At 39.5% G+C, this 27,644-nt stretch overlaps 1 protein-coding gene across 1 annotated transcript in view; it reads right to left on the minus strand.

Moving 5' to 3' along the window:
• Positions 1-10,925: 10,925 nt before the first annotated feature.
• The window catches only part of LOC127664835 (putative ankyrin repeat domain-containing protein 19), a 46,827-nt gene continuing 30,108 nt past the window's right edge, over positions 10,926-27,644 (minus strand). The window contains exons 7-11 of the mRNA XM_052157040.1: positions 26,221-26,251; positions 21,918-21,966; positions 20,729-20,801; positions 16,712-16,785; positions 10,926-11,259 (exon numbers count right to left, since the gene is read on the minus strand). Of these exons, the coding sequence (XP_052013000.1) occupies positions 11,245-11,259; positions 16,712-16,785; positions 20,729-20,801; positions 21,918-21,966; positions 26,221-26,251 (242 nt within the window). The 3' untranslated portion in view covers positions 10,926-11,244. The remainder of the gene's footprint in view (positions 11,260-16,711; positions 16,786-20,728; positions 20,802-21,917; positions 21,967-26,220; positions 26,252-27,644) is intronic.

Consider the following 27,644-nt stretch of genomic DNA (forward strand, 5'->3'; position numbering starts at 1 on the left):
AACACCACATATACAGCCTGACCCTGCAACTGTCAGGCCTCTAGATTCAAGAACACAGAGCAAGGAAAATCACACAATTTTCCCCTAGAGGGGCATAGTTTCAGACACCAGGTGCCCCTGCACATGCTGCAGGAACCAGATAAATCAGATTTTAGCAAAACATAGCTCCTGCTGTTATTGCCTTGCTGTTTACAGATGGAGAAGAGTATTATTCAGCTCTCTCTGGGGCCTAAAGCTTCCTCCAGACCCCTCAGTCTCTACTAGCATGGCTGGCAGTTGAACTCACCACCCCAGACAGGCTCTCCAAGCCCCAGACGCTAGCAAGCAAAACCGGAAGCTTTGAAACAGGCTTATAGACTCAGACTTTGACAAACAATGAGACAGAAAACAAACCACAGTACTTGTTCAATGGTCAAACTGTTGACAAAGACACACAAGACAAAGACTGACAAGTATTTGTCTCCACCGAGACAGACAGAACCAGATCAGGAAACCAGATGGCCAGGAGGGCGTATATGTTCTCCAATTCAGTAGAACTACCACCGTGTCCTCTCTGATACCCAGACAGGAATCTTCCAGGCATCCCTGGAATTCCCCCAAACATCCTGAGACATCTCCCAGGGCCGCAGCCTGTGGTCTTGTGAGCACATCTGCAGACCACGGTTCTCTGGTCCTCATGGTCTGAGAGAACAGCTGCCCACCAAAAGCACGCATCTCCTCAGATTCAGATTCAGAAAACAGTGCAGGACAGACACCCAGGACAACAAAGACACTGGCCGGCACACACACATTCCAGTGGGGATCCCCTTATCTCCAAGTCGGTTCTATCGAGTGAAGGATAGTCACACTTCCTGGCCAATGCACCAAAAAATGTAAGACCCCCCCCCAAAAAAAACGAGGGTGCCCCAGTGCCCCACGCCTCAGAAGGTGACACCCATATCACTCACAAGAAATGGTCTTGATGCAATTAGCAAGAGGATTTTTATTCCAGAGCTCTGGGAACCACAGTCGTACACTGCGCAGGGGTAGAGGACCCTGAACAACTAAAGTCAGGAGTATTTAAAGGGGAAAAATCATAAGGCAAGGGGTGGAGGACAACTCATGCAAGGACGGGCAGCACAGAATGAGCAAGTCAGGCAATAGCTTATGCCTTAAGGAAGGTTAGAGATTATCTGAAGCAAGCATCCTTGGGGCATTGTATAGATAAACAATGGGCCAGTCATCAGATGTGTCAAGAATGTGGTGAGCTAGTTCCTGGGACAGTGTGAGCTATCTCTTGAGGCCAAAGGTCTCAAGATGAGGGCGGAAAGGCAAGTTCCTCAGTGACCCAGTGCTAAGCTAATTGCTGGAGTCTAAAAATATTGAGTTGGAGTCTCTCAGCACAAGATATACAAATGCTCAAAAAGCTCTGGGGAACCTCCAGGCACACTATACTCCCAACGCCCCTTCTCCTTGGTACTATAACCCCTTGTTAGCCTGGATTCTTCCCCTCCTTGTTCCCATACTAGCCATTGGAGCCTTGATTCTCTAGGCACCCTGTCTCATTCAGTTTCTAAAGCAGTGGATGAGTAGCATTGCAAAAATCACTACCAATCGTGTCTTGGTTCAGTATCAAACTTTTCCCAAAACAGGAGACACTTATTCTGAGGACACCTCTCCCTTATAAAAAGAAAAATGGGGAGTTGTGGGGTGGTGAGCTGTGATAGGTCCCTGGTCAAGCTCAGGATTAAACCCCAGTGACTCAGCAGGTGTCCATAGCCTACAAGAGAGAGCAGGAATTTGGCCACACTCCTTGGGACCCTGGGTCCAGTAACATAGCTACAGCTTCCCATAGGCCCTTATAGAGAGGTCTATGGCTATCAGTCATGTAGGAACAGCACCCCAAGCCCTCCCAGATTCAAATATGGTATACCCAAGCTCTCAGAACAAGCCAATAGGAAGTACCTGCTGTCAGACCATGACCCACCCCAAAACTGTATATAAGCATCCTATCCAGAAGGAATAAAGGTGTGAGAACTACTCAACTTTTCGTCTGAAAGCTTCTGTCATAAAAGTTGTAACACTGTCACTTGGGAAGAGGTCTGCTCTCCTGAACTGCCACCAGAGCTCCCCCACACTCCTTGATGGCTTGTCAGCCTCTCATCAGCCCTGCCTGCCCTGACTCAGCACAGGGCAATGTGGAGCAACTGAGAAGGCAACAGCAGAGACTGAGGTGGACCCAGCTGCAGCAGAGGAGGTGGTGGAGACAACTCCCTCTTCCTGCTCACACTCTCTCCCCTTTGCCTGAACCCTCACACCCATCCAGGCCAGAGATCTTCATGGAAAGCCTCCAGTACATAGGTCCACATGTAGGTTTTATCCTAGGTCTTCTGGACATTTCGGCTAATAACTACTTATCAGTGAGTACATACTGTGCATGTCCTTTGGGGTCTGAGTTACATCATTTTGGATGATATTTTCTAGTTCCATCAATTTGCTTGTAAAATTCATTTTTAATGACTGAATTGTATTCCAATGTGTAAATGAACCACATTTTCTGTATCTGCTCTTTAATTGAGGAACACCTGGGTTGTTTCCAGCTTCTGTCTATTATAAATAAGGCTGCTATGAGCATGTGGAGCATGTGTCCTCGTGGTATGGTGGGGATTATTTTGGTTATATGCTCAAGAGTGGTATAGCTGGGTCATCAGGTAGAACTATTTCCAATCTCTGAGGAATGGCTAGATTGATTTCCAGAGTGGTTATACCAGTTTGCAATCCCACTAGTAATGGAAGAGAGTTCCTCTTTCTCCACATCTTGCCAGCAAGTGCTGTCACATGAGTTATTGATCTTAGCCATTCTGAATTGGTATGATGTAGAATCTCAGGGTCATTTTGATTTAAATTCTAATAAAAGAATAGTGACAATAACCACATTGTATTGGTATAGACACAAATAAGTCAATAAATGGAATAGAATCAAAGACCCAAAAATAGACCCATAGGCTTAATGGACACTCGATCTTTGATAAAGAAACAAAAAACATACAGTGGAAAAACATACAGTTCCATGTTATCCTCTGCTGAGGCAAGGCAGGCAGGGCCAATGAGAGGCCGACAAGCATCTGCAATAAATTTGGCTGGTCTAACTGGTGATGTGTATGTAGGAGAAATAAAATAGATCCATATTTATCCTTTTGCACAAAGATCAAGTCCAAGTGGATCAAGGATCCCAACATCAAACCAGATATACTGAGTCTAATAGAAGAGAAAGTGGGAAAGATCGTCGAACTCATTGGTACAGGGGGAAATTTCCTGTACAGAACACAAATGGCTCAGTATCTAAAATCAACAATTGATAAATGGGACCTCATAAGACTGAAAAGCTTCTAAAAGGCAAAAGTAGCCATTAGTAGGACAAATCCTTAACCTACAGATTGGGAAAAAAATCTTCACTAACTCTACATCCCACAGGAGGCTAATATCCAAAATATGTAAAGAACTCAACACGTTAATCTTCAAAAGCCCAAATAACCTAAACATTAAAAAATGTGGTACAGAGCTAAACAGAGAATTCACAACAGAGGAATCTTGAAAGGCAAAGAAGCACTTAAAAATATTCAAAGTCCTTTGTCATCAGGAGTAGTGATTTTGATGTTAAGTGAAATTTGAAGAATGATATTCCTTGAATCATGACAAGATACTCTGGATACTTACAAGGGAAGATAAATTAATTAGACAGATTAAAGAATTCTCAAAGTATTCATGGATTTCTTACCATTGTTTAATCATACAATTGTCATAAATAGGTGTGCATAAAATAAATCTTCACCATATTATAACCATTAGATTGGAAAGAGAGGGCTTCAGACTCGTTGTACTTTTACATTATTTGAAATCAGGGAGAAAAAAATAGTACACAAGTGATGCTTCCTAGTGATTCATAGTTTTGGGACTTCCATAAATGATTCCCACTACTTGTTCTCTGTTGGGGAGATGCTCCCCTGCCCTTCCTTGCCATTATCTTAACTTCACAATTAATATTCATGTTCTAGAAGGCCAGATTTTAAAAATTCTCCTGCAAGTTAAATGTCTATACGTCTGTGCTTTTCCTCTCCTGATATAAGCTTTCCTTCTTATGACATATGTGAGATTAGGGAAATAATTATTTTTATAGTCATGTGTGTTGCCAAATTATCCACTTTCTCTGCATCATGTGTCTCAAGAAAAATTTTGGAGGAGCACTTCTGTCAGAACTGTTGTAACCTTTTGGTAAAGAATTTTCCATTCTTCACAAGCAAATGCAGAATATGTAGCACACTCTTTGAATTTAAATGAACTCTTAATTCACCATGCTTTTATGAAGGTTTAAAAGTAACTCCTATTAGTTTCCCAAAGAATTTTATGAGATGAATATATATTATCAAGAGTCTAGTTAAATAAAAATGTCTAGCCTATTCCTGTTCTTATTGACAGGGTCAGATTGTACTTGCATTTGACCTCCTTCATAATCCATAATAAAACACTCTATGTTATATATAACCATATCAACAGGGATTATTTGGTTTCTGGTTCATTTCTCAGATTCATACAAGGCTTCATGGATGGCTAATTTATACGGAAAGTATCACTGATTTCATGACAGGCAGGGTAGGCTTCTAGTGATAAAGCAAAATATTTCAGTTATAAGAGGATAATTAGAATCAGCAGCAAGGAAAACAAAATATGAAATATATATCAAGCTTTATGTTATATAAGTTATAAAATGGGAAAGTTCTTTAGCAAATAAATGCTCATTTCTCTTGGAAAAACCTTTTGACAATATGAACTGAATTTTATTTTTGTTAAAATGAATGAAAACCTGTTTTGTGTTGGTTTTTCATTTGCAATTATCTTCAAACATCTTGATATGATTCTATTTTGTTATGTGTTCTAGGAAGCATATCAACCATCAAAGATATGCAGTATTTCTGAAGGAATATACAAAGGTATATTTTAATATATTAAATATTATGCTATATAATATATAATATGTAATATATGCAACAGAATATATTATATAAATTATATATACATACATGTATAATTATATATATATAAAACTAAATATGTGCAGTATGCTTACAGTGTTTCCCGGGGATGGCAGTAGTTATGGCCAAAGGAGGCCAGAAAGTTGATAGAAAAATTAAGTTTTCAGTATCAATTAGCAACTGGCAATTTTCAAAACCCCCAATGAGGAAATGAGTATTCACACCAATGTTATCAGCCATATAGATAGACAACTTATTTGGAATACACAGGATTTTTATAGGTGAATACAGTTCTATTTTATGAAAGCTGGAATACACTTTTCCTGCAGTGTGAAAAGCAATCTATTGAGACCATCTTTGTAGAAAATACATAAAAAGAAATACCATATATTCTGGTGACTCTGCTTTCATGAAGACTTTCTATTTCTGGTTCAAGTTGGCACATTTCAAAGAGCTCAACAGTTTGAGAATCATTTGATTTATGACTCCAGCATACTCAGTTTCAGGAATGAGAAGGAAGGCAGGGTTCTGAGATGAAAGTGTTTTTTATTTTGAAAATTCAAACCAGAGACATCTACCATGGTTTATTCAAGTAGAATATTTAAGAACAAAGCAGTTCCCAGAAGCATTTATTTAATAATTAACAGTATGCTGTGAGGCATTGTGTCACCTTTTATCTTTAAAAGACCTGGAATTATGAATATATAGATAGAAGACACTAAGACAACATGCAGCAGACTACTTGTACATCCATATTATATGTGGTACTAGTTGATAGAGTTGAGAAAAAGGGCCAGTGGAGATCTCCTTCAAAACATGAGAGAATGAAGAAAGTCTGATAAAATATATAGCAGAAGTTTTTTCTTATAAAGGAAAAAGAAATCATGACATCTGTAGAAAATTAAATAAAGCTAGGTATTATGTAATGTAAAATAACCTCACTTTGTAAAAATCACAATCATACTTTAGCACATAAAAAACTTAATATCATTAGGAGATATGGGGGAAATATGGGTAGTAAGAATGGGGAGTGTTATAATCATGTTTTACTGTTTTAATACAAAAAATTTCAAAAATAAAGAACACTTAAATTATATATGCATATAAGTTCTATATTCACATATTTATAAAACATATATGTGGTTTTAACTTCCAGAAGTATATAGGCTCATGAGAAAGAAGTGGTCAAAATATGATAATATATGTGAACATTCCACAACAAAGCCCACTTTTTGTATGCTACGATTGAAACTTTTGGAAAGACAAATCAGGAGAGAAATGACATAATCATCTCGTGAAAATGTTATAAGTAGTATACAACTTGCCTGAAACTCAGGTAAGTTTCATTATATATGAAGATAAATACTCATCTGTTGATGAACTTTAGCATCCTCTTCCATAACTACTGTGTCTCAAGCAGCTTTCAACAGGCATGTGTTTGAAACTAACAATTTGAGCCTACATATTAGCAAACATTTCAATATCTTTTTATAAAAACAGAGCAGTCTTATGAGACTCCTGATTTCCCAGATATGATGGGAAGTTAGTAGTACCCAGTTAATATAAATAGATAATTTTTTTAAGTTAAACCTCACTAGGAGGACAGTAAACTTTCTATGGGCAGGATGAATTCCTATCAGGATAAAGCCTTAGTTGTAGAGAGCCCAAGCCTGCAGTTACCTCATATTATTATCTAGATATATTGCCATACAAAATTCATGTGTTGAAATATTAATTTCCAAGATATTGGGAAGTGGTGGCAAATGAAAGATGGGGCCTTATGGTGGTGGTAGACCATATGCTGTCATGTTTTGAAAAGATACCCTTGTTCTGTCTTTCTCTCTGTTTCCCCGTTGCCATGTGATAAGCAGTCTCCACGACACTCCCACTGATATGACAGCACTGTTTCCTGGCATCAGCTCATTTCCCATGATACATGAGGGTGATGGATACAAAGTACATTGGCCCAGGATTCCCGGGGTGTAGTTGGTAGCCAAGTCCCAGGTTATGTGAGCTATTGGATGTATGAAAATGAGGCTAGACTCAGTAGGTAGTGCTGCTAACATAGTATCTGTGAGCGGATGTCAGGGTCAGATAATGCAGTTGTCATTAGAGCCATGAGTCTTTCTCAACCCTGCTCCAGCATAGATTCCAAAGATGACTGGGTACTCCATAGTCCTTTTCCTATGTCCCATACCCAAGAAGATGAGGCAGTAGGATCACCAGAGCTTGTAATTTAATACCAGTCCCAGCAATAGAACAAGATCCTGTCTTAAATACAAATGAAAAAATACCAGTACTTTTCTCAGCAGTATAGTGGTTGAGGAAGGTTAATATGCTGCGGAACATACTGAGATCTGGGTCACAGAGTGAGACTATTTCTCAGATAACTAATGAACATATATACTGTTTTCATGTAGATATATATGCATATTTATCCGTGTGTATATCTAGTCCTCAGACATAGCACAGCCATATAGATTTTTCTCAGCCTGAGTATGCATCTGGGTTCAATTCACTTTGCAGTAAAATAAATGCATAAAATGAGAAAGAAATGACCTAATAAAAGTATAAATAAATATGTAAAACAAATAAATAAAAGTGATTTTGAGTTACATCAATATTAACAATCTCTAGGTAGCACAAGATTGCTGTGTTCATAGATCTCGCTTGGACCAGGACCTCTGGGCTGAGGTAGAAGACCAGAGCATCAGCAAAGAGTGAGGTAGAGGAAGCTCCAGTTAGTGGCACCTTATCTTCCTACACAAGGATCCTGAAACTTAACTCAGATTGTGAGTTATCTGTGCCCCCCTCCTTGTTTCACCACATAACACATGTTAGTCTATGATAGAACAAGTATTAAGGACCCAGACCTGCAGCTCTGAGGAGATTATGCTCCATGTCCCCCCACTGGAGAGATGGCTAACAGAGGGATGGCTAAGTGAAATGGCTCAGTGGAGGCCCTATGGTCCCGCAGGGCAGAGAGTTTGCAGGCCAAGAGGCCAGCAGCACCAGAGAGTCTAGTGCGGCTAGACTGGCGCGGACTCTCTGGTGCTGCCGCAGAGAGTTGTCACATATTCATTTTATACTACTTCCTAAAACAGAGAACAGGTAAGATTCTCCCTTTCATGTTCTAATAGGATATTCACAAGAGGCTCATTAAGCTTGATCAGAAGCTGCAGTCCAGACATCCTTGTATTTTACTCTTCCCTGGGTTTTCCCAAAATAATATGCATCCACGGGCAGGGACTCCTCTGTGACAAGCACAGCAAAAGAAAATCTTGAGTCTGGGGGTCAGAAAACCATAGAGGATTCCTTGGTCATCATAGGTCTGTCTGCCCAAGCAGGTGGTTCCAACACACTGAAGTAACCTGGAGGCTGCCTGGGTCTGTGCTCAGGGTTAGCAAGGCATGACTCTTGGGCAAGTACCGGGCTATGGTTTGGTAAGATGACAAAATAATATCTAGTGATAGGCTGCCCAGCTGCTGGAATGCACCAAACACTATCTAGACAGACCCAGGTGAGCATAGTGGACTGGCCATCCTAGCTACCAGAGGTTGGAACTGGAATCAGATGATGCATTCCAGGGGTTTCTGTGCACACAAAGAACAACCTGGACTCCAGGTGCAGATGCAAAGGACCGTCTTTCCATTCCCACTGCACCCTTAATGCTCTTCCTTACTCTTCTCCCAGGTCCGTTGTCCAAACAGCCAGCACTTCACCTCTACGGCCTGCCCCTTGACTTCCTCCCAGTTCCAGTCACTTGCTCTTCCTGTCTCAGCCGTTCCTTCCATTGCTGCTAAGGATGAGCCTCTGATGCACTGTGGCCACATCTTCCAGGCTCACAGCCTTGAGGCACTGTCAGAAGACCTTTCAGTCTTTGAGGTGTCTATGTATGGGGAGGGTACCAACACTGTCACATTGATGTCCAGAACCCAGAAAAGATCAGCTGGGGTTGTAAGAGGATGGTGAGGACAACTGACTTTGATTACAGAAGCCCAGGATTTTCTTCATGGTGTTAAAGGTGGGCGTTCCCCGCCCTTGGCTGTCTCTCTCTCCTAAGCCAGATGGAGCACGAGAAAGCAAGTTCAAATCTGTCACAGCAAGCAGCCCAAGGGAAGCAGTACTAAGACTTCTGTCAATTGCTGGGGCAGGGATTGAAGGAGTAGCATGCCACCGTTGCCAGGCAACACATGTAAACACAGGAGGGCACAGTGTCTGCTGGATACTGTGCATGCACACTGGCTGGCCAGCCTAAGTCAGCCAGCACAGACTAGTCCTGTCCACTAGCAGGGAAGCAGTGTTTGGCTGGACACCAGGCTGCAAAGACTGCAGACTAAGGGAATGCTTTACTAAACCTTCCTTGCTCAAATACCTGGGGTTTCACCAACTTCCCTTCCTGCAAACTGCATCTAGCCCAGGTGGTTTCCTAGGGTTTCTGTAGCGGGTGCTACAGAAAGCAGTCTCCTGACTGCAGTGTTGCTGGCAGGATGTGACCTTTGGAGGAGAAACAGGCTCACCTGCCAGATGAAATGGAAAGGTATAGTGGCTGCCTTGCCTACTTGCCTTCAGCACAGCCTCTAGTTCCCACACAAGCTCCAGTTTCTCCTTATGAATTTGGAAGGAACATTACGCTTAGGAACATGGCGTCCTATTCTGGACATTTCAAGCCTTTTTCTTTACTCTTCACAGCCCCTGGAACTGTTTTCTCCCTAAACAATTATGGTCATGACTGGATGTGCCTGTTTAACCAGGATTGCCCTGCAGCCTGGTGTCTGACTTTCCTCTTCTTCCTCCCCCACCACTTCCTTGTCCTGCTCTTCCAGCCTCTTCCATCTAAAGCTGTGAGATCCTCCAGGTCTGCACTTCACATTTCATCTCTAAGTGATGTAAGGAATGACACTTGCTCAGGATTTCTCGGATTCTCAACATCACCGCACTCTCAAACTCTGGCAGATACTCTCTCTGTTGCATTCTCTATTCTACCAGGTCTTTCCTTCCCTTGGCCTCTAACCTGATTCTCCTGCATCTACCTCCAAGTGCTGGGACTATAGATGTGGAACACCAGGCGGATGTCAGGAAGGGGTATCAAGTCTGAGGCTTTGTGCCTGCTAGGCAAGCATGTGACTACCAAGACTGGCCAAGAAATTCTATACATATCAGATTATACCTCCATGATCCACAGTTGCCATCTATTCTCAGCAGTATATTTTTTAAACAAAAGCTAGGGATCTTAGTTTAGTCCTGGTGGTGTGTCTCTTAAATCTCAGCACTCCAGCAGCAGACAGATAGAGTCATCTGGGTTCGAAGCCATTCTGATCTACATAGCAAGTTTCAGGACATGCAGGGCAACCTAGTGAGACCCTGCCTCAAAAACAAAACAAAAGGAAGCTAGAATGCTCTCCTTCCTCTCCAGTAATGCACTCTATGAAATCAAAGACTTACTCAGAATATAATAAATGGATGTATATGATACTGCTGACATCAACATATGAAGAAAACAGTCATTTTCACAAAAGAAAACTCACATCTTGTATTTAGTAAAATAACTCAAAACAACCCTTTCCACAACCCTTAAACTTATTTCCTAGTTCTAAATGTTTTAAATCACAAAAATATTTTGAATCCACAAATTTTTATAAAATTTTTGATAAACTCAGTTTCTCCATCTCTAGCATAGAACATAGAACTATCAATACTCTGATCTAGACTGACTAATCAACCTGCTATATACAAATGGAATAAATCTTTCATAGAAAGTCCTTCTGAAGTAGATATCTACTCAACATAGTCTGTAGAGATAATTTTAATTAATATGTTTACCATTGGCTATCAATTACCATTGGCTGCACAAATTACTTTGAGTTTTTATTTTCATGTATACAAGTATTCCATGATATGTGTGGGTTGGTTTTTGACTTTATAAAACTGATACTGAAGGACTAAGGGAGTACGAGGACCACACAGTATTTCCACAGCCAGTATTCCAACCAGGTCCAGAATTCCTCTCTGCCAGGTGGACAGCACCAACATTGAAAGAGTTCCTTAAAATATTTCTTCCACCACAGCTTGTCCTTAAGACTCTGATCATGTTCCTTGAGGCCTGTTTAGATATTTTCTAGTCATATATTTATGTCTTTTCTCTTTCAGCTGTTTGTAGTAGCCAACTTCATGCTTTCAGGATTCGTGGTAGCTATGGGCTCCGTTTTTCAGTAGCAGCATCTGTCTGTGCACTTCATTGTCCCGGGCTCTGTTAGTCACAAAAGAAATATGGGTGGTTTTAACAGGATGAACTAATTATGACACTTGTGCCATTTGTGTGCCTCACTCACCATCAAGCATCCCCATGTTCATAGTCATTTCTGCCTTGACAGTACTACAATGTAGTCACACTTGATGAGATTCCCATTGATCCTTTCTAGTAATTTTTTCAAACTGGTGACCTCACCACAAGGACAGCAGAAACAGGGACTAAATTGTTAATTGGAGGCCACTTGAAGAGATAATCAAAATCTAAAGACACGAAAGATGCATCCTTATAGAAATTACTATTTTATGGATAAACACTATGGGAAAGAAGTTGAATTCCAGATGTGTAGAAAAGACTGCATCTTTACAATTTTTAAAATGCACATAGAGTTTGAAACATAAAAACTAGTAACCTATGTATTAAGAATACAAGAAGAGGGCTGGAGAGATGGCTCAGCAGTGAAGAGCACTGACTGTTCTTCCAAAGGTCCTGAGTTCAAATCCCAGCAACCATCCGTAATGAGATCTGACTCCCTCTTCTGGAGGGTCTGAAGACAACTCTAGTGCATATAATAAATAAATATTTTTTTAAAAAAGAATACAACCACTCTGGAAATCAGTCTGGCAATTCCTCAGAAAATTGGGCACATCACTTCTGGAAGATCCTGCTATACCATTTCTGGGCATATACCCAGAGGATTCCCCAGAATGTAATAGGGATACGTGCTCCACTATGTTCATAGCAGCCCTATTTATAATTGCCAGAACCTGGAAAGAACCCAGGTGTCCCTCAGCGGAGGAATGGATACAAAAAATGTGGTATATATATACACAATGGAGTACTATTCAGCCATTAGAAACAATGAATTCATGAACTTCTTAGACAAATGGATGGAACTGGAGAACATCATACTATGTGAGGTAACCCAGTCTCAAAAGATTAATCATGGTATGCACTCACTAATAAGTGGATATTAGCCTAGAAAATTGGAATACCCAAAACATAATCCACACATCAAATGATGTCCAAGAAGAACGGAGGAGTGGCCCCTGGTTATGGAAAGACTCAGTGCAGCAGTATAGGGCAATACTGGAACAGGGAAGTGGGAAGGGGTGGATGGGGGAACGGGGGAGGGAAGAGAGCTTATGGGACTTTGGGGGAGTGGGAAGCCAGAAAAGGGGAAATCATTTGAAATGTAAATAAAAAATGCATCGAATAAGAAAAAGGAAGATGCCAATAAAAAAAAAGAATACAAGAAGAGTCTGTGTAGTTAGATACATTTTAACAACTTTATTAACAATAAACCTTACAGAGAATGACAACAATGGGAAGAAACTCTGTGTTCTGATTAGTATTTTTATCAACTTGAAACAGGCTAGAGTCTTTGGAAAGAGAGCTCCTACCAAGGAATTGCTTCTATTGGGGCTCATGATCAAGTCTGTGGAGGTGTTCATTTTATTGATTGGTGATTGATGTGGGTGGGCACTACACACTGTTGAGTGGTGCCGCCCCCGGGAAGGTGGTCCTGGATGGTATAATGATACCAGGTTGAGCAAGCCAGGAAGAGAAGGCCAGTAGGCAGCATTCCTCCATGGCCTCTGCTTCAGTTCCTGCTTCCTGGTCCCTGCTTTGGGATCCTGCCTTGACTTCCCTTGGTGATCAGCTACAACATAACTGTAAGCTAAAATAAGTCATCACCTCATAGAGATGCTTTTGTAAAGGTCTTTTGACACAACAAGAGAAACCTAAGTCACATTTGTCAGAAATGATATGATATAACCACTCCTCTTGCATTTTTTCATAGTGCCATAAAACTGAAAGGAGAGAATCTATTTATTGAATGGTTTTCAATAGGGTAAATAGCACACTGTATAAGTTGTCTCATTTTGCCCCAGGCCATATTAACCAAATTACAGATGTTAATATTTTTTAAAAATATATTCTATGCCACCATCTTGGCAAAATATTTGCAGTATTTACCATTTAGCCTTGTCAGGCCTCTAGAAGTGTTTATAATCTATTTATAATTCACTTTGAATGGTTGCTCCCTTATGACACTAGTATGAGATAGCTGAATGCTCTTTACATACACTGTCTTGTTTTGAAATGTTTGTCATATTAACATCCACTTTCCTTAAAATATAGCTGTTATGAAATGCTAATTAAGATTCAAACAGTGTTTGAACTAGAAAACTCTGGTGTGAGATGGCTTGGATAGTCACACAGAGTACACAGCAGAATCCTGGATACAATGTAAGATGATAGAGTTTTAATATTATACACATAGGTAAAACATTTTGCATGACTTATTCCATTTAATAACCCAATGTTACCTTATCATCATAGATGACAAATTTAAGGCAAAGTAAGTTACCTTACACAAAGTTAAAATATATTAAATACCAACACCTTTACACATAGTGAGGATTCCTGTTAGTGTCACCTCCTACTACTCTTCTTACACTTCAGAAGAGTCTCCTCTTTCACACAGCTGGGTTCTATTAGGCACAAATCAGGCTGCACTTACGCTCCTGTATTCCCTGCAGGTTTTATAAGAAGTGTCTGATTCAGACCTTCTGCCACATACCTGTCTATGAAGTTAACTCTGTTATATCTCAGAACAAAAATCTGTCTCCATGATTAACCATGTATTTTGGCTGCCTCTTGGTCAGGAAGTCATGGTTGGAGACGAGTGCCTGGTATTTGTGGAACCCGAAAACTTCCTTAAGCTGCAGTTGCTGCACTGACTCCCTAGAACATTCAGCAGCTGGTTCTGTCACCTGCCAGAAGAGTTCCGGCAGGGAAAAGAACAACAAAACCAGGAGAAGAACAACAAAATGAATGACTGCTTCTCTGGTAAACACTCCACAAGGTCTGATAAGCTACAGTGACATTTCTCTGGAATTCTCAGTGGAGAAATGGGAATGTCTCATTTTGGCTCAGCGGGCATTGTACATGGATGTGATGTTGGAGAATTACAACAATCTATTGTTTGTGGGGTCTGTTCACCTTTAAGGACATGGTTCTGGACTTCTCACAGTGTAAATGGGAATGTCTCAATTTTGCTCAGAAGGCATTGTACATGGATATGATATTGGACAATTACAACAATCTGTTGTTTGTGGAAAATCATCACATATGTAAAATGTATGGCAAGGTCTTGGATCAAGGCACACAGTACATTGTCCATGAGTATGTGACTATCCTAGAGAAGACTTCTAAATGTAACACGTTTAGCAATATGATTCATGAATCTAGCCAAAGTGCAGCTCATAAAACTAACCACAGAGATGCCTCTCTTCAATCCTCAAACTTAAAAAGACATAAAACTTGGAACACTGAAGAATTTCGCAAATATGAAGAATGAAGAATGTGCAAACTTTTTTAACGGGTGTCCTATCTTTAGTCTCAATCAAGGAATCCACATAGGGATGAAAGAACACAATAGAAATTCAGAATTTGATGAGATTCTTCTCACTAAACATAGACTCATGGTGAAACAAAACATTAGTTGAGTGAATCCTGGAGTGAATTTGACAAATGCTTTACCCAGAGAGACAGTCTTCAAAATTGGCAGACCATGTATCCAGGGAAGAAACCTTACAAACATAGTGAATGTGACAAATGTTTTACATGCAAATTCAATTTTAGTATGCATCAGAGAAGTCATACAGGAGAGAAACCTTACAAATGTAGTGTTTGTGGCAAATGTTTTACTGACAAAGTTAGTCTGAGAAGTCATGAGAGAATTCATAAAGAGAGAAACCTTACAAATGCAGTGGATGTGCCAGATGCTTTACCCACAAAGTTAGTCTGAGAATTCATCAGAGAATTCATACAGGAGAGAATCCTTATAAATGTAGTGAATGTGACAAATGCTTTGCCTAACAATCCCTTCTAAGTGTTCATCAGAGAACACTTACAGGAGAGGAACCTTACAAATGTAGTGTTTGTGGCCTGACAATCCCATTTTAGAAGTTATCAGAGAAGTCATTCAGGAGAGAAACCCTACAAATGCAGTGAATGTGCCAACTGCTTTACCCAGAAAAGTAGCCAGAGAAGGCATCAGAGAATTCATACATGAGATAAAGCTTATAAATATTGTGTATGTGAAAAATGCATCACCTACAATCAGTCTGAGAAATTATCAGAGATTTTATACAGTAGAGAAACTTTATGAATGAAGTATATAGAACAATCTTCTACCAAGAAATATTATCTGAAAATTCGTTAGAGAATACTTACGGAGAGAAAACTTTCAAATATATTGAAGGTGTGAATCCTTTAATTTTAGCCTATCTCTTAGATATGCAACAGAGAATTCACACCAGTGAGACTCTTAACAAACATATTGTTTTGAATATCCAGTATTTATAATCCTTATCAAATGCTGATCCTTTGTGATCAACAATTTCATCCCCATTGTCCTTTAAATAAAGCTGAACTATTCAACAAAAAATTCTGTCTCCATAACAGCATCATTTCTAAACCACGACCTCCCTCATGAGTATTATTGTTCTTACTAAATTCTCCCTGGTAGCTGCACAGTTATTTTAAATGAATAGATTACCTGAGTAACTGAAATTTAATTGAAACATTTAAGAAGTAAGGAAAATATATGGGTTCACAATCCAACTTTACAAGTTTCCTCCAATAATTTAGGCAGTTACAGAACTTTCTTCTGTCCACTGTACCCCAAGGTATACTTGGTGAAATATGAACTTCTCTTGAACTAGAACTTTCAACATTGCTAAAATTAAGAACATTAATAATGCTTTGGTCAACCTGCGGCCCATCTAAAATATGAAAAGACTTCAAAACCCTGCAAGTCATTATGCCAGGGCAGTATTATCACTGTAGAGGCTGTGAAAATAGGAACATAAGTTAGGCATAACTATTCTCTGAGATGGAGAACTTTCTCAAAACAAACTCTAGTCCTTCCAAGGTGGATCTGTTGGCATGTGATATATTTAGTGTTTGCCTCAAGTTTGCCACATACAATCTTTCTATGCTGAAAGATCTAATGTTCACCAAAATGGTCCGGTCTAGCTTACATAAAGTAACACGGCTGAAAAGTTGAACTTTGGGGAATTTAAATTATACAAAATAGAAATTAATATTCTAGTAATAACATATATTGTAGTCTATGTTCAATCCAATTGTATTCATAGGACACAACAATTTGTTCATCAGACCAATAGGTTTATTCTTAATTTGAAAAATCAGTAAAATTTTAAGGCTCTATAGATAATACGGCAATATTATTATTAGGGTTCTTTTGGATCCAGAAGAAAGAGAACGAGTCAGAAACTATTGTCTTAAACAACCAGATAAAAGCGAATAGTGCATTTTTAACTAGCTGGCAGAATGCTTGGTTAGTTTGTTTTAACCTATGCTAAAGTCTTAAAGCAAAACAGTACTGTTGACAATTTAACTTTAAATATTTACATACCTGCTGCGGGTTATTTATAGTCTCATTACAACTGATTTCGTCTTCCAATGAGATCACCTCTAATTCAGATTCTGCTAATTACAATAAATTATGAACACCAATTACCTAAAAACAATTATCTCTATCACCACCAATAGAATTCATTTTGAAATTAAAGATAATTTTACCCAATTAAGTTAAAAGTTATTTGAAAAGAATATCTAATTATATAAACTATCACTAGATCACCTGGGCATACCCTGAATACTGCCATGTTTGAGTTATGCAAACACCCAAATGATCTATTCATCTACCAAAAAAGTGAAGTTTGCAGAAACTTATTTTGAACCATATTGTAAAATATGATGGAAAACAAGTCCAGCCTGGAATATGTGAACAGAAGTGAATGTACACGTGGTATCAAAACGTTGAAGTCTTCTGTCACTGATATCCACTAGGTTTTGACACAGCATTTTTTCCTTACCTAGAGGTCACTAATTACCAGGCTGGCAGGTCATTATCCCCATCATCTGTCTCCAGCACTGTGGTCACTGCAGCCTTATTTCCAGAAGCTGGAAAGAACCCAGATGTCCCTCAACAGAGGAATAGATTCAGAAAATGTGGTATATATACACAATGGAGTACTACTCAACTATTAAAAACAATGACTTCATGAAATTCTTAGGCAAATGGAAGGAACTAGAAAATATCATCCTGAGTGAGGTAACCCAGTCACAAAAGAACACATATGGTATGCACTCACTAATAAGTGGATATTAGCCCAAAGCTCAGAATACCTAAGATACAATTCACAGACCACATGAAGCTCAAGAAGAAGGCAGATGAAAGGGTGGATGCTTCAGTCCTTAGCAAGGGCAACAAAATACTTATGGGAGGAAATACAAAGACAAAGTGTAGAGCAGAGACTGAAGAAGGAAAGGCCATCCAGAGACTGCCCCAACTGAAGATCCATCCTATATACAGACACCAAACCCAGACACTATTACAGATGCTAAGAAGTGCTTGCTGACAGGAACCTGAAGGGGTTTGCAGTGTCATAAAAGAACAACAATGTGAGTCACCCAGTACTCCCAGAGCTCCCAGGGACAAACCATCAACCAAAGAGCACACTTGGAATTACCCACGGCCCCAGACACATCGTCGGCAGAGGATGATCTTGTTGGATATCAAATGAGGGAGAGGCCCTTGGTCCTGGAAAGACTTGATATCATAGTGTAAAAGAATACCAGGACAGGGAAGTGGGGTTGGGTTGATTGGGGAAGGGGAGATGGCTTATGGGATTTTCGGGGGAGGGGGAACCAGAAAAGGGGACAACATTTGAAGTGTAAATAAAGAATATACCTTTAAAAAAGACAAACTGTGAAGGACCTGACAATTAGAGAAAAAGCATGAAGAAAGCTTAAATGTTGACAAGGTATGGTATAATGCCTCCACTATATTCTGTTGAATAGTTTCCCAGCTGCTTTACCCAAAACCCTGGATTCCTCTTAGGAAGAAAGAGTTGTAACTGTGTTATGGTCTTATTGAGACTTACAGACATCATCTCCCTCTCAGGAAACTGTTTCTGGGCAAAGATAACAATTGTCAAACTTTGTTTTTTTTTTTGTTTTTTGTTTTTAAAGAAAACAAGTGACAACAAACTCTGCATATGATTGCTTAGTCATAGTCACTGCCGCTCCATTCACAGTAGCTAGGAAATGGAAACTACTTAAATATTGTTCAACTAATAATGAATAATAAATACATGATACATATATATTACAGAATTATCCAGCTGTAAAGAAAAAGGAAGTCAGGAAATAGGTGGAACTAGAAACTTAATGTTGAGTGAGGTGACCCAGACCTAGAAAGACCGATGCCAATTTTGTTTTTATTCCTATCTTGGAGTCTTTACGTGTGAATATATAGGTTGGAGTAACTGCAAGAACCAGGCAGGTTAAAAGGGAGCACGGCAGGGAGTGACATGGGGAAGAAGCTCTCATTTGGGGGAAGGTAGTAGAAAACAGGTGTTTTGAAAAGGAAATGTGAAATACTGAGGTGGGTGTAATATGGAAAGGAGCTGGAAGACTGCATAGAAGTAGAAGAAGAGGGGAAGAATAAATAATGCTATGGGTGTTTTAAAAACCTACAGGGAAGCATTATTTTATGTTTACTTAAAATTACATATAAGTGTATATGTATACATACATATATGCATGCATGCATGCATACATACATATGTACATACATACATACAAATATTTTAAATGAAGCTATCCCATTTTGGTGATAATAGTCCTGTCAGGAGTCATCGACTATCTAACAAAACCCACAGGACCATGCATGGGAAATCTGCTTTGGGGTTTTTGGACAGGGTAGTCCAAGAGATCCACAAGTAACATAAACTATTGCTGTTTCCCTTTGTTTCCTCCCAGAATTTGAAGGTAAGTCACTTCTGATAGAAATAACATATACTTTGGATGTAAGTCTTTGGATCATCAAGTAGGGTCTGACCCATAAAGAACATGGCCAGCTCTGACAGCAACAGAGGGTGGAATGCCAGCTGCCAAGGAAAAAATGCAATCACTAGTTCTACCAGGTATGACTAGCATGGCAGGATATCCCCAAAGGTGAAACAGTGGTACTTATATTTTGGAGCTAACCAACATTTATCTAATTGTATTTAAGGTCTGCTCAATGGGGAGAAAGCTTGCCTGGTACTATGAACCTGGCTAACCACTCATGACTGGTGAGGTTATGGGACCTACAGGAAAACCCACTACTGCCACTTTCCTAACAGTATAATTCCTATGTCTTGGCTGGGAGTTACATGCTGTGATAAGACACTATGAATGCAACTTGAGAGGAAAAAGTTTATTACAGCTTTCAGGTCATAGTCCATCACTGAGGGAAGCCAGGGCAGGAACTCAAGACAGGAACCTAAAGGCAGGAACTGAAGCAGAGGCCATACAGGAATTCTGCTTCCTGCCTTGCTTCCTATGGTTTTCTCAGCCTGTTCTATTACACCATCTAAGACCTGCTTAAGGGTAGCACCAAACATAATGGGTTTGGCCCTCCCACACTAGTCAATAATCAAGAAATGGCTCACAGGCTTGGCTACAGACTGGTCTATGGAGCTTTTCCTCAACTGAGGTCTCCACCTCTCTGATTATACCAAGCTGACAATAACTAGCCAAGCCCAAACAGCATTCTAAATGTTGACACTTATACAGTCAGTTGAGGGTGGTTCCAGCCCCTTATCAAAGAAACTTCTTTGCAGCTATTGGAGACCATCAACCCACAATTGACCAAAACACAGAGAATGCATACCAATGCCATGGTCAGCCCCAAATGATACACATACAGTACCTAAGACTGAGAAACATCATGGAAAAGGAGGTGGAGACTTGTAATTCAGAGGACCAGGACAAGTGCACCCATAGGATCTTGAAAATATAGTTGTCTAAATAAGACATGAACAAAAGCAAAAGCTCCTGACATGCCAATCTGGGTAGGCAACACCTCACAAAGCCCCATCCTAGATGAAGAACCACCACCAACTAATGGCCCATGAGAGAGGCAGAATCAGTCTTAATCAGAGATGAGCCCATAATCCATTATCTAGTAGCAAGTGGTCGTCCCTTAAAACATATACATATGTGCAACACTGAATGGACTAGGCAGGTTGCATTAATATATATTTGTGTATGTGTGAATCATGATGTATATAATGATAATAATTAAAGAAAAGGCATAAAGATGAGAGGGAGCGGGAAGGGACAGAGATGGTAGAGGAGATGGAAAGGAAAAGGGGAGGAGAAATATTATAAATATGAACAGGAAATAACTACAATTTAAAAATAATTTCTCATGCATGTATATATCTTACTTTGCAATATAGATGTTGGCAGTGGCACCTGCATCCATTACGTCAAATCTAATAATTAGATCCTAAAGCTAATAGATGATGGGAATAACTTGTCTTCAATATTCTATATAACTTCTTTTCAGAGTTTTATTTTGTGTTTCTAAATTTACCTGGTCTGTGGGTTTCCATCTTCTCCATTCTTGCTTCATTGGTTGTAAGAGGGTCTTGCATTTCAATCACTTTCTGGAAGTATTTTGAAATAAGATATTTTATAATGTTGTATAATTAATAACACATGCTCAGTAATACAAAATTAAAATTATAACTCATCAGACTCCAGTGTGGACATTTCTTGCCCTTGCTAAAAAGCAAAAGGTAGTATGACAACTCAAATACATACAACCGTGAAAATTTAGGATAAAACTGAGTTCTCATATCTAACTTTCAAAATGATCACTTAAGTTCATGGACATAACTTTACTAATATGTACAGCAATATTACAGAAATGTATTGCTATAAGTGTGAGTGTATATTTTAAAAAGTGTTGTTAAGATTTCAAATATATTCGGTTGAGGAGATAGCTTGGTTGGTAAAGGGCTTGCCATGTACCTGTATTTGAATCCCCACAACCCACATTAAAGCCAGATATAATAGCTGAGCTTGCATGTCTGTAATTCCAACACTCCCAGAGGAAGATAGGAAGTAAATACAGTGGACTCCTTGGAAGCTGGTGGGCTTCTTTGTCCTGCATATACACCAGCATACAACTAGAGAACTCTCCTGAAACAAGGTGATGGGCAAGGACTGATGCTTGAAGTTGTCTCTGATCTCCTTGCATTGCCTTTTCCGATTGCTGTAATAAAATTCCTTGCACATGGTAATTCATAGAAAGAAAGATTAGCTTGGGCTTTTTGCTCCAGATGGATAACAGTCTGTTATGATGGCAAAGAAGGCAGCAAGCAGCAGACAGTGCTGTAGAAAACACTGAGGGCTCACATACTGAACAACAAATAGGAGACAGAGAGAGCAAATTGGGAATGACACATAGCTTTTCAACTTCAAAGCCATACCTCACACTCTGTTACAAAGTTTCTCAAGCAAGACCACATCTCTATAGTCTAGCCCAACTGGGGACCAACAATTCAAACCACTGAGCCCATGGGGGGGGGCATTCTCATTCAAACCAGCATACCTCTCCAGCACACTGAAGCACATACAACAGGGGATAAATATGATTAAAATTCATTGTGGCTCTAAAAATTAATTAAATGAGAAAAAGCATAATGATTATTAAAAATCCTAAGTAAGAAAATTAAGTTCAGCAATGAGTATGTTTCCCCAGAACCAACATTACAAACCTCATTTGCCGTAGGTGAGGTCACTTCCGCATCAGCTTCGTTGATAGGCCTTCAGAGCAAAAAGTACAACAAGGTGTGTAAGTATGACTCTTTAAATGTACTAAGAGACCAGCTCTCTACATAGTGAATTATACTTCCTTACTTTGTTACTATAATTTGGCTTAAGGGTTTAAACCATCTTTAGTTATCCATTCCCACCTCCACCTCTCTTGATATAATAACTGCTCAATGGTACATTATTTACAGTTTCATATTATGACAATATTTTGGTAGTGCCTTGGAAACACTTTGCATTTAAAAACTGCCTACTATGGAGGAAATAAGCTAAAATTCCTATCAATGTTTCATAGAAATGAAACAAATCTGCAAGCATAAAACACATTGCAATGATGAGCACTTCCTTCTCCATCCTCTAATCCTGCATCAAACACCAAGCTTTAGTATTCAACTGTGGTACCTTTTTTCTTCATTGTGGAATACATGTATTGAAAAGAAGCCATTGCAGGGCTGAGCAGATGGCTTGGTTTTTTAAGTAGCACTTACTACTCTTTTGAGGGACCCAAATTTTGTTCTTGGCACTCATGCCAAGTCTCTCACAATGTCATGAAATTACTGGCTCTACAGGGGTCCTCTGCCATTCTCTGCCATCCATCAGACCTGCACAAAAACACACACACACACACACACATACACACAACTTTTAAGAACAGTTTAAATCTATTACTTCTCTTTGCCTGAAAAAAATAGCAGAGGGATTCCCCTGAGACATTTTTAAATGTTGAGATATATTGCAAATTCTAAGAATATGTTTACAATTATTACTGAAAATGTTTTTCACAGAAAGGTTGAAGCATTAAAAATTATAGTACTAGAACACAGAAAATATAAAGGGGGAAAAACTGGAGCCAAAGGTTTAAGTAGGGGAGAGGGGAATGAGAAGAGGAGGGGATGAAAAGATAACCAACACTAAGTATATTTGAAAGCCACGTAGAAACACAGCCTTTGATTAGCTTTCTAAATAGGTATACATATTAAAGATTTATTTTATTAGTTTTGCTTATGTATAGGTATGAGTAACTTTGCGTTGGCATGTGCACATAACTACACGTGCCAGCAGAGGTCAAAAGAGTGACAGATTCTCTAGAGCTGGAGTTACAGGCAGCTAGCTGTGAACCATCTCACGTAGATAGCAGGAATCAAACTCTGGTCCTCTGGAAGAGCAGTATACTGATCCATCCCTCAAGCATATAAGTGTGTGTGTGTGTGTGTGTGTGTGAGAGAGAGAGAGAGAGAGAGAGAGAGAGAGAGACAGAGAGAGACAGAGAGAGACAGAGAGACAGAGAGAGACAGAGAGAGACAGAGAGAGACAGAGAGACAGAGACAGAGAGACAGAGAGATAGAGATTGAGAGAGAATGAGAGGAAGAGACAGACAGAGAGACAGAGATTGAGAGAGATTGAGAGAGACAGAGATTGAGAGAGATTGAGAGAGGGAGACAGAGATTGAGATAGAGAGAGAGAAAGAGAGAGAGAGAGAGAGAGAGAGAGAGAGAGAGAGAGAGAGAGAGATTTTAATAGAGTAGTATAGAGGCCAAAGCTTATCGGTTATCAAATCAAAATCCCAATTCTGTGTGTGGAATTCTTCCCTTGGAGTTGTTGGTCAAAGAAATCCCAGAGACCTCCCCCTCAAAAAACCAACATAGCTATTTCCATTAATCTAAGTTGCCCACCAGAACTGGATATAAGACTCCACTGCTGAAGATACCACATACAGTAGTCACAGGGAACACCACATACCCTGGTCACAGGGAATGAAGAAATCAAGTTGGTACTTACTAGGAAGCTTCCTTCTTCCTGACTAGCTTTCTTAGTACTACAAGATCCTATGCAGGCAGCAAGGTAAGAAAAGTAAAAGTTGTACCCAGCTGTGAACACTATGGGCAACAATAATTAACAGCCAGGCAAGAAAATATGGCTGTGCATAAGATAATGCTACAAATGCTATGAGTAAACAAACTGCTTTCTGATGTATTGAATGCTCCCCTCACAGGAAGAAATGTATGTATAAATACAGCAAATGATCCATTGCTGGGAAGCACATAGGCCCTAGAGGAGAACCCACTACTATTATTTTGCTAAGAGTGTGATATACCAGACATCCTTGTAAATATTTGTCTCTAGACCAATAGAAAAGTGCAGTTCTTAGTTTTCATCAGAAAAGGGTCTTTTTTGCAAAAGACAGTGGTTGATATAGAGACTCACACATGGTCAGACTGCAGAGAATATGTATCTGTGGAGTGCTCAGGCTTAAATAAGACATCTTAAACACAATCCCTACCCCAAAGGCTCAGGGAATAAGGAACAAGAGGGCACAGAAAGACTATGAACATCATAGATTAGAGAGGACTACAGCCAACAGTGTCTGGTGGATGAAAAGGCCATTGACCTCAGCATTGACACAGCAGCTGGTGCCAGCTGTTAAGTTAGAGAGCCTTTTTGCCAACTGATTATAAACCTTGGCCATGAATGTGCATAAGAAGAACAGCAGTGAGCTGGAAGAGAAGTGCCATTGAGGGGACACCTGCTCGGGTGCATAAGGGACGCTAATCCACTTTCTGTAAGACGAGATCAAGTAAATAATGCAGCATCCCTAGTTTCTATAGAGACATTCTCCAGTGTCTTGGGTGATACTAGCAGTTTTCAAAGGGAATTTTATCAATTCCAAATACTAAGAAAACAAAAGGAGCAAATTTGTCAGAATTACCTTGAACCCCTGATGTTCACATACCTTTATATGGAACCTTTCAATGTCTTGTGTCTATAGTTTTGTGTTATCTTTATCAGACTTATCATAAAACCAAGATCCTCATCTCTGCTCTAAATTCCTGTTCCTTTGAATCAAACCAAATACTGCTCCTTTCCAAATTTGCCTTGCCCCATTTATTTCACCATTAACCTCTGCCTTTTCAATCATTTGCTAATTTCATCTTCTTACATTGGTATGACTAGACTCATTGATCTATTGTATTATAAAACACTCACCCAAAGCTGGGCAGTGGTGGCACGCACCTTTAATCCCAGCACTTGGGAGGCAAAGGCAGGTGTATTTCTACATTCAAGGCCAACCTGGTCTACAGTGTGAGTTCCAGGACAGCCAGGCCTACACAGAGAAACCCTGTCTCAAAAAAACAAAACAAACAAACAAACAAACAAAAAAACAAAAATCCCACTCACCCATAAACTAATAAATAAGAGAACAGGCCTTAGAATTAATGTTTCATGTTTACTATACCCAGAGATACTACTTTAGTATCTGAAAGTCTAAGATTCTCCATCACAACTACTATGTGTTCTGTGATAAAAGCTCAAGTTTGTGAGCTGGAAGCCTGGTTGTTAGTTTCCAAAGATAGGCAGTGGTAGTGCACATCTTTAATCCCAGCACTCGGGAGGCAGAAGCAGGTGGATCTCTGAGAGTTTGTGGTCAGCCTTGTCTACACAGTGAGTTCCAGGACAGTCAGGGCTACTCAGAGAAACCCTGTCTCAAAAAACAAACAAAAAAGGAGGAGGTATATGAAATCAGTTTTAAGTGCAGTTGTAGAAAAAGGAAAAGAAGAAAAGGAAAATTATTTTCCTAGTCTAAGATAAATATTTGCAACAAAGGCCAATGGAGAAATTTGTGTGTCAAGTTTAATCTCCTCGATCTAGATGCACACTGCACATGCAGTTACTCTGCACTTCCAGGAAAGCATTCTTCGCGTGATACTGCTCTATATTGCTACATATCATGTGTTATTTCATACCATACTTAAGTGAGATCTGCCCAAAAAGACCTTTGGTGCAAAAAAAGATACTTTTTAACAATCTTTTTTAAAGCATTAAGATACATTCTTGGATTATAGTTGTGTTTCTTAGGAAACGCTAAAGCATATTTAATATAAATTCATAATTGATTTTCTGAATTGACTTTATATGCATCTATTTCTTGCCCCTGTGCTATACAGGGGCTTTTCAGTCTATGAAGTGAAACAAGATAATTCATTATTTTGTTTCTGAATACTTGTCAATCATGACTTGATAGAACAGTTAATCAGACTCTAAATGGTGGTTGCTTAATTAGTAAAAGAAAAGTCATAAGAGCACAAGGTCTTTTGCATAAGTGTTACAATAACTATAATAAAAACATGTTTTAAACATACATACAGAATTAAGGACAAAGTACAGCAACACAAAATTCCCTTTTATCCCATTCTATAATCAGTTGACATTATAGAATGTCAACTTCTTTCTTAAACACACGAGTCCTACCTGATTGAAGAGTTTTCAGAACTCTGAAATGCTAACAAAGAAAAGACACAAGTTACCTTGTGTAGATAATACTGTTAAGTATTAAAAGTGCAGTATTAAGCATGAGAATATTCTACTGTCAATATGAGTTATATTACTTGCGAGCAAGTGATGTATTAAAGGTTATTTCTCCTTGTCATTATTGTATGTAAGAAAAAATGGAATATGTCAAAATGTGATGCCTTAAGGTAGATTGCCATGTATCACAATCACAATCCCAGCTGAACACAAGAGACTGTCAGAGCATGGTGCCTTTAGCAGAATAAGTTTCTTTCCATAAACTGGCAGTGTCATTCGAACAGCTTAATTTTCTAAATTAATTATGCAATGAATGATTCTAAGAAGAAATCCTTTTGTCTTGACACAAGTGAACCTCTTTAGAAATTTGCCCAAACTATTTAGTTGAACATAAAATGCTCTTATCACAAAGAAGCCTACCATCTGGTCATCACACTAAGGAGTACAGGAAAATAGAAACAGAGCAGGGACAAGGGCTCATCTGAGGTGGTTTAAATAAAAATGCTCCCCATAAGCCCAGATAAGGTGGCACTATTAGGAGGTGTGTCTTGTTGGAGCAGGTGTGGTTGCTGGGGCAAGTGTGTCACTATGGGAGTGGGCTTTGAGGTCTCAGATGCTCAAGCGAATTCTCCTTCTGCTGCCTGTGGATCAAGATGTAGAACTCTCAGCTGCTTCTCCAGCACCACATCTTCTCTACACTGCCATACTTCCCACTGCATGGTGGGATAATGGACCAAACCCCTAAACTGTGAGACAGCCCCAATTAAATGCTTTCTTTTTATGAGTTGCCATGGACATGGTGTCTCGCCACAGCAATAAAAACCTTAAGACATCATCAAAACATTTTTCTGGCTGCCAGTGGAGAAAAAATGTGTGGCTGAACCTTACTAGTCCTCCTCAATCCTCCTCAAAACCAGCCTCACTCAATTCTCACTACTATCTCATTCGTCCCTTTGGTGCAAATACAATTGAAGGCTACTGGATATTTTGTCTCATGGAAAGTCCTGGTCATCAATACTCTTTGAGAAGTTGGGTAGAATACTGCTGAGGCTCCACCTGGTCCTGGGCTTCTTTTAGTTGGAAGGCTTTTATTACTGCTTCAATATCCTTATTTGTTACAGGTCTGTACTATTTCGTGTTACATTGCTGTGATAAAACACCATGGCCAAGGCAATTTATAAAAGGAAGGTATTTTTAGGGCTTATGATTCCAGACAGATAAGGGCACATGGCCATCATGCCAGGGAGGCATGGCAATGGGAAAGTATAGAGGCTGGAGTCACAAGCTGAATCACTAGAGTGAAGCAAAAACAGAAAACAATGGGAAAGTATTGTGGAGTCACAAGCTGAATCACTAGAGTGAAGCAA

The sequence above is a fragment of the Apodemus sylvaticus genome, chromosome 14 (genome assembly GCF_947179515.1).
Source record: "Apodemus sylvaticus chromosome 14, mApoSyl1.1, whole genome shotgun sequence".
Classification (NCBI taxonomy): Eukaryota; Metazoa; Chordata; class Mammalia; order Rodentia; family Muridae; genus Apodemus; species Apodemus sylvaticus.